The sequence below is a fragment of the Eschrichtius robustus genome, chromosome 3, assembly GCF_028021215.1.
Source record: "Eschrichtius robustus isolate mEscRob2 chromosome 3, mEscRob2.pri, whole genome shotgun sequence".
Taxonomy (NCBI): domain Eukaryota; kingdom Metazoa; phylum Chordata; class Mammalia; order Artiodactyla; family Eschrichtiidae; genus Eschrichtius; species Eschrichtius robustus.
The window spans coordinates 586972-606721 of NC_090826.1; the positions used below are offsets into that span (position 1 = coordinate 586972).

The 19750-nt window shown below is 54.7% G+C and overlaps 1 protein-coding gene across 1 annotated transcript; it reads left to right on the forward strand.

The window, feature by feature from the left end:
- Positions 1 to 363: 363 nt before the first annotated feature.
- Positions 364 to 16061, forward strand: TTLL10 (tubulin tyrosine ligase like 10). Its single transcript, XM_068539972.1, has 12 exons — positions 364 to 439; positions 520 to 652; positions 768 to 886; positions 968 to 1097; positions 1811 to 1882; positions 2390 to 2475; positions 2827 to 2998; positions 3936 to 4107; positions 4623 to 4763; positions 14730 to 14846; positions 15197 to 15290; positions 15613 to 16061. Exons 1-12 carry the CDS (start codon positions 379 to 381, stop codon positions 16059 to 16061), a joined length of 1746 nt encoding a protein of 581 aa, XP_068396073.1. The 5' UTR covers positions 364 to 378.
- The last annotated feature ends 3689 nt before the right edge of the window (positions 16062 to 19750 follow it).

Consider the following 19750-nt stretch of genomic DNA (forward strand, 5'->3'; position numbering starts at 1 on the left):
GGATCTGGGCCAGCCGAGTAGGGCAGGGGACAGCAGAGTCGGGGTCTGAACAGGCGGAGAGGGGTCTCCCCTGACTGCTGTGGGTCACCCATGATGTCATGATGGACATTGTGACCCCCACCCTCTGGGCATGTCCCCGTGTCATGTCTGCCCCCAGCTCCAGCCTCACACCTCAGCCTCTGCCCCACACAAAGCCCCTGCCGTTGGTAAGGAGGGACCCTGCCCCCTTTCTCCTAGGAGGCCCTCTGATTGGGCCTGAGACTGGGCTGAGATGGGCCGAGACGGCTGGGGGGACTGCCCAGGGGCTCCGGTCAGATTCTGAGTGGACGCCCCCTGTCTGACCCCACCTCGTTCACAGGCTGGGCCCATGAGAGATCAATGGGGAGCCACCGAGAGGAGGGGCTCCTACAGGAGCTAAGCCAGCTGGACCAAGATGCAGGTGGGCTCGGGCAGGGCCCAGGAAGGGGCAGAAAAGCCACCAGCTGGGCCAGAGCCTCTGACCACCCACTCTGCCCGCAGAGCTCGACGATGCTGACACCGCCAGGCCCCGGGCTGCCCTCCTGGAGAAGCACCCGCTGGAGGGGGAGAAGCAGCCGCCCGGCACCGGTCAGGGCCCCTTCTTCTACATCGGAGGCACCAACGGGGCCTCAATGTGAGCGGGGCCTCAGGCTGGGTCCAGCCCCACCGCCCCCAGGCCCCGGCCCAGCCTCGCTCCGCGGCCCACAGCCCCGCGGCCCCCAGGTCACCGCCGCCCCTCGCCCCTGCAGAATCAGCTCCTATTGCAAAAGCAAGGGCTGGCAGCGCATCCAGGACAGCCGGCGGGAAGACTACAAGCTCAAGTGGTGCGAGGTCAAGTGCAGGGACACCTACCGCAGCTTCCGGGAAGGTAGGGGCGGGGCCGGGCTCAGCGGGCGGCCCTCCACGCGCGCATGCGCGGTCGCACGCTGCCCGGGCTCTGTCGCGCCAGGCGAGCAGCTGCTGTACCAGCTCCCCAACAACCAGCTCCTCACCACCAAGATCGGGCTTCTCAGCGCCCTGAGGGAGCACGCGCGGGTCCTCAGCAAGACCAGCAAGCCGGCCCCCTGCGCGCAGGCCAAGTGAGGATGCCCTGGCCCCCCGCCCCCCACCCTGGCGGCGCAGCCCGCACCGGACGCGTCAGTCGCTGCTCCTGACCGCCCTCCACCAAGTCCGTCCGCCTACCCAACTTCCCACTGACCCAGCCGCGTGTCACCCATCTGTCTCCACCCCCAATACCGGCCACCATTCCAGCCACCCAGCCCACGGCCCCCAGCGGTCCTCACACGCTCGCCACAGAGCCGCCCACTGGTGTCCTGCATTCAGTCACCACTGCCTACCACACCCACTGCCGTCCACTGCACACCCATTCCTGCCCTTTGGCCCGCCCCCGCCCCCCCGAGCCGTGCCTGACCCACTCGATGTGCCCACTCCTCATCCACTCACGGCCCGGCCATTCACACGTCCGCCCACCCATGCAAACAACCACCTACCATCTGCCTCCCCCGTCCACCCCCCACCAGGCAGGCAACCACCCGCTACCTGGTCATCCACGACACCACCCAATTCTGTCAGCAGTTCTGGGCCAATCCCCTCCAGGCATCCGTCTGCCCACCAGACCACTTGCCCAGCCACCTACTTCCATCCAAAATCCACTTATCCGCTCCCCACCCATCCACACACCACCAGTCTACCGCCAAGCCCCCACCCACTCCCCACCTCTCGACGCCCCCCATCCATTCCCCACACACTGAGTAGCCACTCAGGCCAGGTCCTGTGTCCTCCTGGGGCACAGATCTGGAAAGGACACGACACCCGCCCCAGAAGAGCTCATGTGGAGCAGCCCAGGACGCCTTGGGCCACAGAGGTAGATGCACCCAGCCATTCTGCCCCAAACTGAAGGATGGCCTGGTGGTCGGTGAAAGGGGTTAAAGGGCATCCCAGGCCAGGGGATCCATGCCGACCGCTCATTGCATGCTGGGCACGGTCCTGGCCTGGAGACCCAGCTCTGAACTGACCACTCCCGAAGGCCCTAGAGCAGCAGGGGAAGAGCAGGGAGGCGGGAGGGGTTGGGCGGTGGGTGAGGCAGCCTGCAGAGAAGCCAGGTGTGCAGAGCCGGAAAAGTGTGCCTCTGGCCAGGGAACAGAAGGTGCAAAGGTTCTGCAGAGGAAAGAGCTGGGGACCGGGGGTGGGGGGGTGGCGTGGGGGTGTTTCAGAGGAAACCAAAGGGGGCAGGAGTGCCTGGAGCCCAGCCCAGCTTCCTAGCAGACACTCTCCCTCCAGCCTACCCCAGGTCAGACCCCTAGAATGGCTGGCCAAGCTGGGGGAGGGGGACAACCCTCCCAGTGTCTTCCCCACCTCCCTGCTTCCCCAGGGTCCTGAAAATGGAAGACTTTTTCCCAGAGACCTACCGTCTGGACATCAGGGATGAGAGAGAGGCTTTCTTCACCCTCTTTGATGGTGAGAGGCCCCTGGACGCCAGGCCCTCTCTGGGGACACCGGTGCAGGGCTGGACCAAGGTGGGAGCGTGATTAGGGCGGGGCCAAGGCCCTGGCGAGGCCGCGGTGGGGCGTGGTCAGGGAGTGGAAGGGTGGAGCCAGGGTGGGTGAGGTCAGGGCTGGTGCTGAGGCGATGCTGGGGAGGGTCATGGCCGGACCTTAGTGGAGGCCGAAGCCTGCAGGGGCGGGGCCGTGGCTGGGAGTGGTCAGGGCGGGGTGGGGCTGGGAGGGGCGTGGTTGGGGCCAAGGCGGGGCTTTGGCAGGGATGGGCGGGGCGAGGCAGGTTCCCTGGCTCAGGTAGTTCTCTCCGCAGAAACCCAGATGTGGATCTGCAAGCCCACCGCCTCCAACCAGGGCAAAGGCATCTTTCTGCTCCGGAACCAGGAGGAAGTCGCCGCCCTCCAAGCCAAGACCCAGAGCATCGAGGACGACCCCACCTACCGCAAGATGCCCTTCCGGGCGCCTCAGGCGCGGGTCGTGCAGAGGTTTTGCGCATGGGCACCCCGAGGGGCGTTGGCCGGGTGGGGCTGACCCAGGCCCGCTGGTGCCTGTGAGGCTCGTGGGCGTCGCGGGGCCCACAGAGGAGTCCTTGGCGGTGGAAGGCTGCGGTGCCCCCAGCTGGGCCCCTGTGTAGCCAGAAGAGGTGGGGTTTTCACATCCAGTCAGGATCTCAGAGGATGTACCCTTCCCCCACCCACACACACACACACAGGAGGCTCCTGGACGGTGTGGGGCAGGGAGGGCTTGGTCAGCTTGTGCCCCAGCCTGGGTCCTGCGCCCTCTGACCTGCAGGAAGCCCGGCTTCTCCCCCATCCCCCACCCATCCAGCTGCAGCCTTCAGGCCCACAGGCAGAGCTGACCACCCTGCCTTGCTCCCTCTGCCTCTGGGAGGGGTCCAGACCCTCAGCCTCACACCAGGGGGCACAGTCTAGCCTGAGAAAATGTCCCTTCGGACTTCCCTACCTGCCAATGTGGACCTCAGTCCTGCCGCAACTGCTGTCTGCCACCCCAAGCAGCTGCTCCCAGCGGCTGGGTCTCTAGACCTACAGCTCTCTCCACTGGGATGTCCCCTCCCTGCCTCTCCAAAGCCACCTGCCCTTCAAGGCCCAAGGTCACCCCTCCCTCCTCCTCCAGGCAGTCTTCCCAGCCCATAGGGCCCAGTCTGCTACTGCCTCCCAGGCTTCTAGCGAGGGCTGCGCCCTGGGGCGCCCCAGACACACACCAGTGGGCTGTGCTCTAGGGGCCAGGCCCTCCTTCCCAATTCCCTGACGTGTTCAGGCTCGGAAATGTCCCCTGACCAGCGGACACTGCACCCAGCCAGGGTAGGGGACCCACAGCTCACACCTGAGACAGGTGGCAGGGGTGCTGAGGAACTGGCGGGCCCAGGTGGGGGCACGGGCCAGGCTAACCACGCCTACCCAGGTACATCCAGAACCCGCTGCTGCTGGACGGAAAGAAGTTCGACGTGCGCTCCTACCTGCTCATCGCCTGCGCCATGCCCTACATGGTCTTCTTCGGCCACGGCTACGCTCGCCTCACCCTCGGCCTTTACGATCCCCATTCCAGCGACCTCGGTGGCCATTTAACCAACCAGGTACATGCCCCCCACAGGTGAGGGCCCTCCCTGCAGCCTTGGACAAAAATCACTGCTCAAGAATGGGAAAAGAATCCCGCTGTAGACATGGCCCAGACCCCGAGGTGGCCTGGGCTGCCCCCGCCTGCAGCCAGCACTGCCTCTCATCTTCAGCCTCAGCTGGGCATCCTGGTGGAAAGACTGAGAGCCGTGGCCGCGACCCCCAGCTCAGCTCCCTCTGGGTGTGGATCAGGCCCAGCAGGGGTGGGAGCCAAGGGCAAGGGCCTCCGTGAGGACCTCAGTGCAGGGATGCTGTGGGCAGAGGTCTCCAGGGAAGGGTCTCAATGGGAGGTGTCTGGGCGGCGGCCCTCCGGGAGGATCTGGGGGTACTTCGCAGGGGCAGGAGGTGCTGGGGGAGGGGCTCGACGTCCCGGAGGAGCGGGACCCCTGTGGGGTCTCTGGTGGCCGCGTCAGGGTGAGGCTCTTGTCGGGGCCCCCGTAGGGGCAGGGCCTCCAGGCGCTGCCCTGCCTCCCAGTTCATGCAGAAGAAGAGCCCCTTGTACCTGCTGCTCAAGGACGACACGGTGTGGAGCATGGAGCACCTTAACTGCTACATCAACGACAAGTTCCGCGAGGCCAAGCGCCTCCCCCGGGACTGGGTCTTCACCACCTTCACGGTGCGTGCGCGCCCCGCCCACCCGGCGTTGGGAGGGGCCGGGGGTCAGGACCGGAGGGCCCGAGGGCTGGGGGCTCTGGGCCCCAGGCACGTCCGTCCCTGGGCGGGGCTGCCGTTGGGCGTGCGCGCAGCGGTGGGTTCCAGGGACCGTCTCCTCTCCCTCTTTCTGAAACAGATCGTTCACACGACACAAAAGTCACTCTGTGAAAGTACAGTTCAGTGGTTTTTAGTGGATTCTCAGAGTTGCAGGGTGATCACCACTCTCTAATTCCAGAACGTTGTCACCTCCACAGAAAGGAACTCGGTACCCACTGCCCTTGCCAGCCCCTGGCAACCACTAATCCACTTCCCGTCCCCATGCATTTCCCTGTTCTGGACATTTCATGTCAATGGGATCACACAATTTGTGGGTTTTCCTGGCTTCTTTCACTGAAAGCATAACATTTTCAAGATTCCCTTCGTTTCTTTTTATGACTGAAGACTATTTCATTGTGTAAATGGACCACGATTTACTTGGATAAACATTCGTCAGTTGATAGACGTTTGGGTTGTTTTTACTTTTTGTCTATTATGAGTAATGCTGCTATGAATATTCACGTACATGAACAGATATTTTCAGTTCTCTTGGGTATAGGTCTAGGAAGGGAATTGCATGGTCGTCGGGTAACTCATGTTGAACTTTCTGAGGAACTGCCAAACCATGTTCCACAGTGGCTGCAGGGTTTCCCATTCCCACCAGCAATGTATGATGGTTCCAATTTCTCTATATCCTTGCCAACACTTGGTATTTTTCTTTTTTTAATAGTCATCCAGTGGGTGTAAAGTGGTATCTCATTGTGGAGTTGATTTGCATTTTCCTAATGATAATGATATTGAGCATCTTTTTACGTATTTGTCGGCCATTTTTGTATCTTCTTTAGAAAAACTTCTGTTTAGATCCTTTGTTCACTCTTCCTTCTTAGGCTGTAGAGCTCTTTATATATTCTGAATGCTAGACCCTTATCAGATGTGTGATTTGCAAATATTTTCCCCCATTCTGTGAGTTCTCTTTTCACTTTCTTGATAATGTCCTTTGTTTATTTGTTTTGTTTTGTTTTGGCCGTGCCCCTCGGCTTGAGGGGTCTTAGTTCCCCGACCAGGGATTGAACCCCCTGCAGTGGAAGTGCAGAGTCCTAACCACTGGACCGCCAGGGAATTCCCCATAATGTCCTTTTTTGCATAGATTTTTATGAAGTCCAATTTATCAATTTTTTTCTTTGGTTATTCATGCTTTGATGTCATATCTAAGAATCCATTGCCAAATCCAAGGTTGTAAAGATTTACATCTATGTTTTCTTCTACAACTTTTATAGTTTTAGCTCGTTTTGAGTTAATTATTGTGTATGGTGTGAGGTAAGGGACCAACTTCAGCCTTTTGCATGTGGCTATCCTGTTGTCCCAGGACCATTTGTCAGAGAGACTGTTCTTGGCGCATTTTTGAAAATCAATTGACCAGATATGTATGTGTTTATTTCTGGACTCTCAATTCTATTTCATTGGTGTGTATATCTATCCTTAAGCCAGCACCACACTGTTTTGGTTGCTGTAGCTTCATTCTCTTAATGTGCTGTATCACATAAATTGATTATCATGTGTTGAATCACTCTTGCATTTCCGGGATAAATCTCATTCAGCTATAGCATATTGTCCTTTAAATATGCTGCTGGATTGGGTTTGCTAGTACTTCATTGAAGATTTACGTGTCTACCCTCATAAGTAATATTGGTCCACAGCATTATTTGCTTGTATGTCTGTCTGGTTTTGGACATATTCCCTTCTCTTCCATTTTTGGAGAGTGTGTGAAGGGTTAGTGTTAATTCTTTAAATATTTGGAAGAATTCACCAGTGAGGCTACCTTATTGTGAACGTTTCCTTTGTGGGAAGAATTGTTATTTTTATTATTATTACTAACTCAACCTTTGTTAGAGGTTATTCAGATTATCTATTCCTTCTTGGGTCAGGCTTATTAGTTTGTCTTTCTAGGAATTTCTCCATTTCTCCTAAGTTGTCTAATTTGTTTGGAATACAGGTACTCATGGTATTTTATGAACAATTATAATTGCTTTCATAATCATTTTCATCTCTATGTAAGGTCTTTCTTTTTTTTTTTTTAAATAAAGGTGGGATGGTTTTTTTTTTAATTAATTAATTTATTTATTTATGGCTGTGTTGTGTCTTCGTTTCTGTGCGAGGGCTTTCTCTAGCTGTGGCAAGTGGGGGCCACTCTTCATCGCGGTGCGCGGGCCTCTCACTATCGCGGCCTCTCTTGTTGCGGAGCACAGGCTCCAGACGCGCAGGCTCAGTAATTGTGGCTCACGGGCCCAGTTGCTCCACGGCATGTGGGATCTTCCCAGACCAGGGCTCGAACCCGTGTCCCCTGCATTGGCAGGCGGATTCTTAAGCACTGCGCCACCAGGGAAGCCCCAAGGTCTTTCTTTCTTGATGTTAGTAATTTGAGTCTTTCCTCCCCTTTATCTTGGTCAATTTAGCTAAAGGTTTGTCAGTTTTGTTGATCTTTTCAAAGAGCCAGTGTTTGGTTTCATTGATTTTCTCTGTTGCTTTCTATTCTCTATTCCATTAATATCCACTCTAATCTTTATTATTTCCCTCCTTCTTCTTGCCTTGGGTTTAGTTTTGTTTTGTTTTGGTTTGGGTTTTTTGTTTGGTTTTGTTTTTCGGTTTTTTTTCTTCTAGTTTCTAAAGGTTGAAATTTGGGTTATTGATTTGATTTGAGATTTTTCTTCCTGTTTAATGTAGGTGTTTACAGCCATAAATTTCCCTGGGAGCACTGCTTTCACTGCATCCCATAAGATTTTGTGTGTTCTGTTTTCATTTGTTGCTTAAGAGTGTGTTAATTTCCACATATTTGTGAATGTTCTAATTTTCTTTCTCTTATTGATTTCTAATTTCATTCCATTGTGGTCAGAAAACATACTTTGTATGATTTCAACCCTTTAAAAAGTATTGAAACTTGTTTTATGTTCTAACATATTGTCTATCCTGAAAAATGTTCCACGCACACTTGAAAAGAATGTATATTCTACTGTTGGGTGGAGTGTTATATAGATGTCTTTTAGGTCTAGTTGGTTTATAGTGTTGTTCAAGTCTTCTATTTACTTGTTGATCTTCTGTCTAGTTGTTCTATCATTGAAAATGGGATACTGAAGTCTCCAACTATTATTACTGAATTGTCTATTTCTCCTTTCAATTCTGTCAGTTTTTGCTTCATGTATTTTTAGGCTCTGTTGTTAAGTATATGTATGTTTATAATTATTACATATTCTTGACTTATTAGAAAATGTTCTCTTTTTTCTTAATGGCCTCAATTTTTGTCTTAAACTCTATTTTATCTGCTATCAATATAGACATTCTAGCTCTCTTTTGGTTACTGTTTGCCTGACATATATATATTTTTTAATTAATTAATTTATTTATTTTTGGCTGTGTTCAGTCTTCATTGCTGTGCATGGGCTTTCTCTAGCTGCAGCGAGCGGGGGCTACTCTTCGTTGCTGTGCGCAGGCTTCTCATTGCGGTGGCTTCTCTTGTTGCAGAGCATGGGCTCTAGGCACGTGGGCTTCAGTAGTCATGGCATGCGGGCTCAGTAGTTGTGGCTCAGGGGCTCTAGAGCTCAGGCTCAGTAGTTGTGGCACACGGGCTTAGTTGCCCCATGGCTTATGGGATCTTCCCGGACCAGGGCTCGAGCCTGTGTCCCCTGCGTTAGCAGGCGGATTCTTAACCACCGCGCCACCAGGGAAGCCCTGATATATCTTTTTTTTATCCTTTTACTTTCAACCTATCTGTGTCTTTGAATCTAAAGTGAGTCTCATAGATAGCATATGGGGGGGAGGGGAATGCATCTCGACAGGGGGAGGGGAATGCATCCTGACAATCTCCGTCTTTTAATTGGAAAGCTTAATTCATTTATACTTAATATAATTACTGATAAGTTAGGATTTACATCTGCTATTTTGCTATTTGTTTTCTCTTTTTTTTGGAATTTTTGAATTTTACTTTATGTATTTTTTTATACAGCAGGTTCTTATTAGTTATCCATTTTATACATATTAGTGTATACATGTCAATCCCAATCTCCCAGTTCATCACACCACCACCACCCCCCGCCACTTTCCCCCCTTGGTGTCCATACACTTGTTCTCTATATCTGTGTCTCTATTTCTGCCCTGCAAACTGGTTCATCTGTACCATTTTTCTAGGTTCCACATATATGCGTTAATATACAATGTTTGTTTTTCTCTTTCTGACTTACTTCACTCTGTATGACAGTCTCTAGGTCCATCCACATCTCTACAAATGACCCAATTTCGTTCCTTTTTATGGCTGAGTAATATTCCATTGTATATATGTACCACATCTTCTTTATCCATTCGTTTGTTGATGGGCATTTAGGTTGCTTCCATGACCTGGCTATTGTAAATAGTGCTGCAGTGAACATTGGGGTGCATGTGTCTTTTTGAATTATGGTTTTCTCTGGGTATATGCCCAGTAGTGGGATTGCTGGGTCATATGGTAATTCTATTTTTAGTTTTTTAAGGAACCTCCATACTGTTCTCCATAGTGGCTGTATCAATTTACATTCCCACCAACAGTGCAAGAGGGTTCCCTTTTCTTCACACCCTCTCCAGCATTTGTTGTTTGTAGATTTTCTGATGATGCCCATTCTAACTGGTGTGAGGCGATACCTCGTAGTTTTGATTTGCGTTTCTCTAATAATTAGTGATGTTGAGCGGCTTTTCATATGCTTCTTGGCCATCTGCATGTCTTCTTTGGAGAAATGTCTATTTAGGTCTTCTGCCCATTTTTTGATTGGGTTGTTTTTTTTTTAATATTGAGCTGCATGAGCTGTTTATATATTTTGGAGATTAATCCTTTGTCCATTAATTCGTTTGCAAATATTTTCTCCCATTCTGAGGGTTGTCTTTTCGTCTTATTTGTAGTTTCCTTTGCTTTGCAAAAGCTTTTAAATTTCATTAGGTCCCATTTATTTTTGTTTTTGTTTCCATTACTCTAGGAGGTGGATCAAAAAAGATCTTGCTGTGATTTATGTCAAAGAGTGTTCTTCCTATGTTTTCCTCTAAGACTTTCCAGTCTTACATTTAGGTTTCTAATCCATTTTGAGTTTATTTTTGTGTATGGTGTTCAGGAGTGTTCTAATTTCATTCTTTTGCATGTAGCTGTCCAGTTTTCCCAGCACCACTAATTGAAGAGGCTGTCTTTTCTCCATTGTATTCTCTTGCCTCCTTTATCAAAGATAAGGTGACCATATGTGCATGGGTTTATCTCTGGGCTTTCTATCATGTTCCATTGATCTATATTTCTGTTTTTGTGCCAGTGCCATACTGTCTTGATTACTGTAGCTTTGTAGTATAGTCTGAAGTCCAGGAGCCTGATTCCTCCAGCTCCGTTTTTCTTTCTCAGGATTGCTTTGGCTATATGTCTTATATCATTTTGTTTCTCAATTCCTCCATTACTGCCTCCTTTTGTGTTAAATATTTTCTAGTGTACCATTTCTAGTGTCATTTCTTTTACTACATATTTTTGAGTTATTCTCTTAGTAGCTGCCCTTGGGATTACCATTAACATCTTAATTTATAACGATCTAGTTTGGATTAATACTAAGTTAATTTCAATAGTATTTTTTTAATTGTTCCTATATAGCTCTGTCTCTCCCTTTAGGCTGTTACTGTCACAAATTACAACTCTATAAATTGTGTGTCCATCAACATAGATTTATAATTATTGCTTTACACAATTGTCTTTTAAATAAGATAGAAGGGAAAAAAAACAATTACCAAAAAATGAATGTATACTGTCTTTTATATTTAACTGTGTAGTTACTTCATGGGTGCTCTTGATTTCTTCATGTGAATTTGAATTATTGTCTAGCGTCCTTTCATTTCAGCCTGAAGGACTGTAGGGAAGTTCTACTAATGATAATGGGTTTTTTTAATATAAATTTATTTATTTTATTTATTTATCTTGGCTGCGTTGGGTCTTCGTTGCTGCATGCGGGAAGCAAGCGGGGGCTACTCTTCGTTGCAGTGAGTGGGCTTCTCACTGTGGTGGCTTCTCTTGTTGCAGAGCACAGGCTCCAGGTGCACGGGCTTCAGTAGTTGTGGCACGCGGGCTTAGTAGTTGTGGCTCACGGGCTCTAGAGCACAGGCTCAGTTGTTGTGGCGCATGGGCTTAGTTGCTCCGTGGCATATGGGATCTCCCCGAACCAGGGCTCAAACCCATGTCCCCTGCTTTGGCAGGCTGATTCTTAACCACTGTGCCACCAGGGAGGCCCTAATCTATGTTTTTTAAATTTGGGACTGTCTTAATTTCTTTTTCATTTTTGAAGGATGATTTTGCTGTATATACAATTCTTGGTTGACAGATTTTTTTTTTCCTTTCAGCATTTTGAATTTGTCATCCCACTGCCTTCTGGGCTCCATGGGGTTTTTTTTTGTTTGTTTTGTTTTTTAATAATCTTTATTGGAGTATAATTGTTTCACAATGCTGTGTTAGTTTCTGTTGTACAACAAAGTGAATCAGCCATATGCATACATATATCCCCATATGCCCTCCCTCTTGAGCCTCCCTCCCACTCATCTAGGTCATCACAAAGCACTGAGCTGATCTGCCTGTGCTATGCTGCTGCTTCCCACTAGCTATCTGTTTTACATTTGGTAGTGTATATATGTCCACGCCACTCTCTCACTTCGCCCCAGCTTCCCCTTCCCCCGACCCCATGTCCTCAAGTCCATTCTCTATGTCTGCATCTTTATTCCTGCCCTGCCACTAGGTTCATCAGTACCATTTTTTTTAGATTCCATATATATGCGTTAGCATACAGTATTTGTTTTTCTCTTTCCGACTTACTTCACTCTGTATGACAGACTGTAGGTCCATCCACCTCACTACAAATAACTCAATTTCATGTCTTTTTACGGCTGAGTAATATTCCATCATACATATGTGCCACGTCTTCTTTATCCATTCATCTGTTGATGGACATTTCCATGGTTTTTAATGAGAAATTGGTTGTTGGTCTTATCGAGGAGCCTTTATGATGAGTCACTTCTCTTTGCTGATTTCAACATCCTCTGTTTGTCTTTGTCTTTTGAAAGTTTGCTTATGATGTGATGGATCTTATTGAGTTTATCCTACTTGGAGCTCACTGGCCTTCCTGAACGTGTAGATTACTTTTCATCAAATTTGAGAAGTCCCACTGCCATTATTTCTTTAGATATTCTTCCTGACTCTTCCTCTGCTCTCTTTCTGGATCTCCTTATGCATTTTGGTCTGCTTGACGGTGTCCCACAGGTCTCTGTAGCTTTATTTTTCTTCATTCCTTTGACTTTCTGTTCCTTAGACTGGATAATCTCAATTGACCTATCTTTGAACAACTCCAATGGACTGTTGAACCCCTGTAGTGATTTTTGCTTTCAGTTCCTATAATTTTCAACTCCAGAATTTCTATTCAGCTCCCTTTTATAATTTCTATCTCTTCACTGGCATTCTCTATATGGTAAGACATTGTTCTTGTATTTTCCTTTAGTTCAAGTGAGGTCTACCATGGAACCATCAGACACATCACAACAAATGACTCCAATTCTTTTTTTTTTTTTTTTTTTTAATTTATATTTATTTTTGGCTGTGTTGGGTCTTCGTTTCTGTGTGAGGGCTTTCTCTAATTGCGGCAAGCAGAGGCCACTCTTCATCGCGGTGCGCGGGCCTCTCACTGTCGCAGCCTCTCTTGTTGCGGAGCACAAGCTCCAGACGCGCAGGCTCAGTAGTTGTGGCTCACGGGCCTAGTTGCTCTGCAGCATGTGGGATCTTCCCAGACCAGGGCTTGAACCCGTGTCCCCTGCATTGGCAGGCAGATTCTCAACCGCTGCGCCACCAGGGAAGCCCCCTCCAATTCTTTGCCAGACAGGTCTATTAAGCTATCTCCAGTACCGAGAACACAGGATTTTTTCAAGGCACTGAGCTGGGATGCCAGGGATAAAACCAGGGCAAGTTAAAATGCTACAAAGCTTGCTGTTCTCACCAAGATTCAAGATTTTACTTGAGTAAACACTCTTCAGGTTGCTGGATGCCTTTGGTTAATTTCCAGCATTTTGAGAAGGTTAATTCTGACAAATTTGGCCAGTTTGGGCTGTTTTTATGTTGTCTCTCTTGAACCTGCTCAGCAAAGCTTCTCCCTGTTGTTTCGCTGAAATGCTCGCTGGAGTGACCTCTATGCTGTCAAACCCAGGGGTCAGTCCAGCCCTCTTCTCCCTGACCTGTCAGCCAACTTTGGACACAGCTCTTCACTCCCCACGGCTTCCAGGACCTTGTCCACCCCCTCTCCGCCCCCTGTGCTGGCCCCTCGGCTCCGCACAGCTGCTCAGGAGGCCCAGAGCTCAGCCTGGCTCTACTCTTTATCTGCTGTACCCACTGTTATCTACTCTTTGTCTTTATCAGACAACGCCTGAGTTTAAATTCCATCTATGTGCTCAAGACTCCACATGAAACATCCGGCCCTGACCTCTCCCCTGAACTTGAACCATGGCCTATCAACACCCCATCTGTAAGCTCACAGATGTCTCAGACTCCATGGGCCTCCTCTCCTTCTCCGTTGATGGGGGCTCCATCCTTCCAGAGTCTCAGACCAAACACCTAGGGATAACCCTTCATTCCTGTTTTCACAGCTCACCATCCTTTCATCAATCAACCAGGTTGGCTCTACCCCAACACAGACCCAGCATCCAACCCACCACCTCGGCTTACACAAGCCACCCACATTTCTCACCTGGATCTTTGCAATGGGGCCCTTCAGTCTCTCTCAGCATAGCAGCCAGAGGACCCTATTAGGGCACGGGTCAGATATGCCCTCCTATGCTCCACCCTCCAACAGCTCTGACCTCAGGGTGAAAGGCAAGGGCTTCCCATGCCCCCGAGATGTGACTGGCGCCACTCTGGTCTCATCTCCCGCTGCCCTCCTAGCTCGCTCGAGCCACAGCAGCCGCACTCTGTTCCTCCAACACCTTGGGCGTGCTCCCACTTACAGCCGTTGCTCTACCCAGGTGTCCCATCCCCACCCCACCCCACAGCTCTCCCCTTCACTCTTCACCCATTGCTCACTCTCTGGCCCGCCCAGATCAGACCCCTTTCCACACCACCCAGAACCCCCCACCGCTCACCCTGCTTCATCTTCTCCATCAGCGTGTATGGCTTCATGTGCTGTGCAGAGTGCGTAACGACTTACACATCACAGCTGTTGTCTCTCCTGTGAGCGAGCTGCTCAGTGCGTAACGACTTACACATCACAGCTGTTGTCTCTCCTGTGAGCGAGCTGCTCAGTGCGTAACGACTTACACATCACAGCTGTTGTCTCTCCTGTGAGCGAGCTGCTCAGTGCGTAACGACTTACACATCACAGCTGTTGTCTCTCCTGTGAGCGAGCTGCTCAGTGCGTAACGACTTACACATCACAGCTGTTGTCTCTCCTGTGAGCGAGCTGCTCAGTGCGTAACGACTTACACGTCACAGCTCTTCTCTCTCCTGTGAGCGAGCTGCTCAGTGCGTAACGACTTACACATCACAACTGTTGTCTCTCCTGTGAGTGAGCTGCTCAGTGCATAACGATTTACACATCACAGCTGTTGTCTCTCCTGTGAGCGAGCTGCCCGAGGGCAGAGACTCCTCGTCAGCTCTCTCTACTCTCGACCCCAGTACCTGCCGTGCAATAGGAGGTCCACACGTTTGTGAAATGAGTAAAATGAGCGTGAAGGAGTTTCTGCCTGGGAGCCTGTGACCCTGAGAATGTGGAAGTGCGGGCACTGGTGGGATGGGGCTGTGGCTGTCCAGGCCTGGAGGGCGTAATCAGGGCCCACAGGTGACGTCCTGTCTCCACCCCCCCTCCCCCGCCCCCACCCACAGAAGCGGATGCAGCAGATCCTGGCCCACTGCTTCCTGTCTGTCAAATCCAAGCTCAAGTGCAAGCTGGGCTACTTTGACCTCATTGGCTGTGACTTCTTGATCGATGAAAACTTCAAGGTGCTGCTGAGGCGTCCCGGGGGGGGGCGGGGCCCAGCAGGCAGGTGCAGGAGGCAGGGGCCCTCTGTGCACACCCTGACCACTCAGGCGGGCCCCTGGAGCAGGCAGTTATGCACCCTCCCTAGCCCTGGGGGTGGTGTGTCCACAAGGCTTCGCTCTTCCTGCAGCTGGGGCAGCCCCCAAGGCCAGACTCTCAGACCCTCAGAGTCTTAGCCCCTTGGGCAAATGGGGGAGTGAGGCCATGGAAAAGAAGTGACCTGCCCGGTCACCTGGCTTAGTGGGGACCAGGGCCTCAGCCTCCTGCTGGCCAAGTGGTAGGTGGGGAGGCATGCTGAGCAGTGTTGGCCCAGGTGTGGCTGCTGGAGATGAACTCCAACCCTGCCCTGCACACCAGCTGTGAAGTCCTGAGAGAGGTGATTCCAGGCGTGGTCATGGAGACCCTGGGTGAGGCCGCTACCCAGCCCCCAGGCCCCTCAAACCGACCCCTCTGCCTGCCCACCCTCTCCCCAAGTTCAGACATCCACAAACCTAGCTCTCCAGCACCCGAAAGGCTGCATGGCAACCCCACCCTCTGCTCATGCCCCCACCTCCCAGCCAAGGCGATGCCCGCCCACACCTCACCCCAACCCCGGTCCCACCCCTCACCCCCCCACGCCCCGTAAACTCCAGCCCCGGGAACGCGATGCCGGGGAGGCTGGGTGCCCGCCCCTCCCTTCCCCCCACGCCTCCCCCGCCCAAGCCGGGCTCACCCCCAACTCCTCCCCAGACCTGGCACTCGAGACCTTCCAGAAGAGCCTGCGCAGCCAGAAGATGCTGCCGCTGCTGTCCCGGCGCCGCTTCGTGCTCCTGCACAACGGCGAGGCAGACCTGTGGCCGCGCCTGGGGGGCTCCCGCAGCGTCCCCCGCCCGCCGTCGCCGCCGCCCCGGCCCGCCTGCGACGCCGCGCCCGCCGCGTCCCCCGCTCTCCGCGCCGCCGGCAGGCCGGGCGCGCGCAGGTCCGCGCCGCGCCGGGGCCCCAGCGGCGCGCCCGGGCGGCCCTCCTCCGCACAGCGGCGCCCCCGGCCTCCGACCCCCGGCCCCGACGGCGCCCAGCGCGGGGACCCCGAGGCCCCGGGCGGCGGGCGCCCGCGAGTGGGCGGCGGGGAGCCGGCGCGGGAGCCTTCCCCGGGGTCGGCGGAGGAGGAGCGCAAGAACGCGGGCCACCGCGGCTCCTAGCGGGCGGCCACCGGCGCCCTCGCCGGGGACCTATAAAAGCTGCTTTGTTACAAACGCGACGTCTGCAGCTGGTCCGCGGGTTCCCCGCACACCGGGCCCCGAGACCCCCTCCGGCAGCCTCCCTGCACCCCGTGAGCTGCTACTCCACTGCTGGGGCTCGTCCTTGGGAGGACACGAGGGTAGAGGGATGGGGGTGTCTGCCCGGCAGGAAAGGGAGATGAGGCCCCCCGCGCCCCTGACTCTGCCCACCGTGAGCTGCTTCCAGTCCCTGGGCCCCATCACCTACGGCCCTCGTCCACCCGCCCTGCAATCTCACAACCCACCTGACCTCTACTGCCTGGGTCGGTGGTCCCCAGGAAAGGCGCCCAGTGTCCCCCAGTCAAGGGTCTAGAGCCTCACGGACCCCTCTCGATTCCCATAGGAAGGCTTCCTCACACCCAACGTGTTCCTCCAAGCTGCGGTCCCCGCCCTGCCCAGGCTCAGCTCCTTTCTGGGCCTTCCGAGCACCAGCGCCCTGAGCTCTCCTCCACCTGCGACGCCCGGACCCTACGGCAGGCAGAGCCCTGCAGAGGCCGGGAGGACCCAGGCTGTGGGTGACGGGCGCATGGTCCTGGCAGGACAGCGCCCTGAGGGAAGTGCCGAGCCAGCAGGCCCCTGTGTGCCCTGTGTGCCCAGCCTCGAGGCTGCTAGGAGATTCAGGGCATCTCATGTGTCCACGCCCCCGCCACCAAGCGTCCTGGGGCAGCCATAATCCCCTCTTCACCCCGGCCTTCCCCACCCACCCCAGCTGTCACACCGTCCTCCCGCACTCCCTTTCACGTGCCCTCCCCTCACCTCTCCAAACGGTCACCACCAAGTCACATGCCCTCCTCCTGCCCTGCCCACCCTCGCTCAGTACCTCAGTGGGCTCTACCAAGGTGGGAGGGGCTGCCGGGACCCCTGCTGTGCCTTGCATTGGCGTGCTGGTGGGACCTGAGGGGCAACGACCTGTCCTCCCCCGCTGCCCCCCCTACTCCTTTCCCAGGGAGGCAACGGCCACAGCACTGCTAGAGGGCGGGGGGCACTGACCACCGAGCCCCAGGCCAGCCCACTGGAGGTATGCAGCCAGGGAGCCAGGGAGCCAGGGAGAGAAGAGCCAGATGGAAAGCGGGGCTCAGAGAGGTAGAGTCACAGAGCCAGTGAGGGGCCCAGGCCAGGACTCACCTGCCCTGTCACTCACAGCCCGCCCACCCTCCCACCGCCACTGCACCCCCTCGTCGTCCTGCTGCTGTGGCCCAGAGTGTGGGGTCCCCAGGCCAGGAGCACACTTGTCACTGGGTGACTGGGGTCCAGGAACCCTGAGTCCCCTCCCAGTGCGTCTGGTGGTCTCTCCATGAGGGGTCAAGCTCAGCACTGCGTCCTCTGCAGCCTGCTGGCCAGCTCTGTGCCCAAAGACCCGTCTCCATCAGGGAGAGGTGGCCTCCTGGGTGGGCAGAGCACACCCAGGTCTTTGTAAAACCCACGCCTGTGTCTTCGGGGTCAGGACCACTTTCCTTGCTGGCATCCAGGACACTACACAGCCACGTCACCTCGGGGTCACCTTGGGGTCACCCCCTTAACTCGCCCGAGGGGCCTCTATACCCCATGTCTCATCTCTGAGGCCTCTCCCACCCCCTCCTCACATCCTGCCCACGGGGCCTCTGCCCACGCTGTCCTGTGGCTCATGATGTGGCCCGTGGTGGCAGCAGTGCTGCGCCAGGACCTCCCAGCTCTCCTCCAGCCTCGGCGGGACTCTTCCCCTGCTGGTCAAGGCGGTGTCTACGGAGGCGACCCGACCCTCAGGGAGCAGCTGCCCCTGCCGCCTCCATCACCCCTGGGCCCTGCGTGGGTGCAATGGCCCGCGGGGACCGTGATGGGCCAAGAAGTGCACATCCTGACTGGGCCTCCGTCCCCGGGCTCCCCCAAAGCCCTGGACTGTCTGCTGCTCTTGGGCGCCTGGTACCCCGAGAGCCTGGAGTTCAATAAATGAGGTTTCCTTGCTACTCATTCATCCCCAGGGGTGATGGTCACACCCTCACACCCCCACCTGGATCCTCTCCTAGCCCCACCCAGCCCGCAGTTGTGCTCCAAAGTGTCCTTGCCAGAACTGTGAGGGCTGCCAGGGAGAGGCGGGCAGGGAACTGAGTCTGGAGTGCTGTCGGCTATGGGGCAGCTGGGCATCTGGAGGTACAAGGTGCGCCCCAATATTCAAATGATGTGCTGGGCGCCCTGTGGCAGCTGAGGAGGAGCCTCAGCAGCGGGGAGGTGGGGGGGGCGAAGCGGGGGTGGGAGGGGGCGCTCCTGGTGCCTGGGACGGGGCTGCCCAGCACTGTGGCCGGAGCTGTAATCCACGGTGAAAGCTGAGGGCCTCTGCTCCCCCTCCCCCTTGTCTACCTGCTTTGACCCAGCACCACCCAGGGACCCCCACCATCCCTGCAGCCTCCACTGGAGGCCCTCACCCTGGCGCCCACGGGGCCTCCCTCAGCTCCTGGCAGTCAGGGTTCTGCCCTGGCCAAAGAGCCCACGAAGCCCTGAGGACTCAGAGGACCCCCCTCAAACCACTCTTCCCTGGAATGTGTCTCCAAAAAGAGGGGTCCGGAACAGCCATGGCCCGAATCACCGTCTCTGGAAAGCACCTCAGCCCCAAAGCGTCCTGCGAAGATGTCTGCCTCTCCACCGAGGCATGGCTACTTCTTGGTGGGAAGGGGGGATCCAGGGCCCTGCAAACCACAGGGGGCTGGGAGCTCAGCCCAGCTGCTGGAGGAGTAGCCCTGCTGCTGAAACCGTGGCGGGGGAGCAGGGGGAGGAGTGGTGACCCCAGGTCCTGGTCAGGGCCCTTGAATGGCCAGGCTTGGCACCCAGGTCCTGGTCAGGGCCCTTGAATGGCCAGGCTTGGCACCATGGACCTATCTGATAGATGGGTTCACATCCCAGCACCTGGGGGCAGCCAGGGACCACCTGCCCTTGGAAGGCCCCCTGAAGCTGCCCTAGGACTGGGGCTGGGAGGGGCTGGCACCCAGTTCTGCTAGGGTGGGTTCCCTCCCTATGCCCCCCAGGGGGTCTCTCGGTCCGCTTGGGGAGGGGCCGTGTCTCACACCGGCTGAGTCCAGATCTCAGTAGAGGGAGGGTCAGGGGCCTTTTCCAGCCAGGTGAGGCGGTGTGGCTGCGGCGGAAGCACTTCTGGGAACAGAGGATGGCCTCTCGGCCCTTATCTGAGGCTGAACAGACACTGGATTCCGACCCCAGGGGGAGGAGTTGTGGTTTTCCGGAGCAGCTGGAGAGCCCCTCTGGTTGAGGGGGGGGGCGTTTCCTGGGGGGAAGAGCGAGGGGTCTGGAGCTGGCGTGGGCAGAGTCTCATCTTGGGGTCTCTCTTGGGCTTGGTGACCCAGGTGGGTACATACCAGGAAGCTGGGCTGAGTGGGGGTGGGAAGGAGGCCCTTGCAGCACCAGCACCCGCCGTTCCCCACACACCAGCACCCTTGAGTCTCCTGCGCTTCCTGCTGCCCTGGGGGGGTCTCCCTCCTCAGCCTGGACTTGCTCAGGCCTCCCCTACCCAAGTGCCTGGTGGTAGCCTGTGCACACCGGGCCTGGGTACCCCACCTGAGCCTCCAGCCTTGGCCTTTAACCGAGCCCCTCCCTGCTCTGTGGGATCCCAGCTGGGGAGGGAGGTG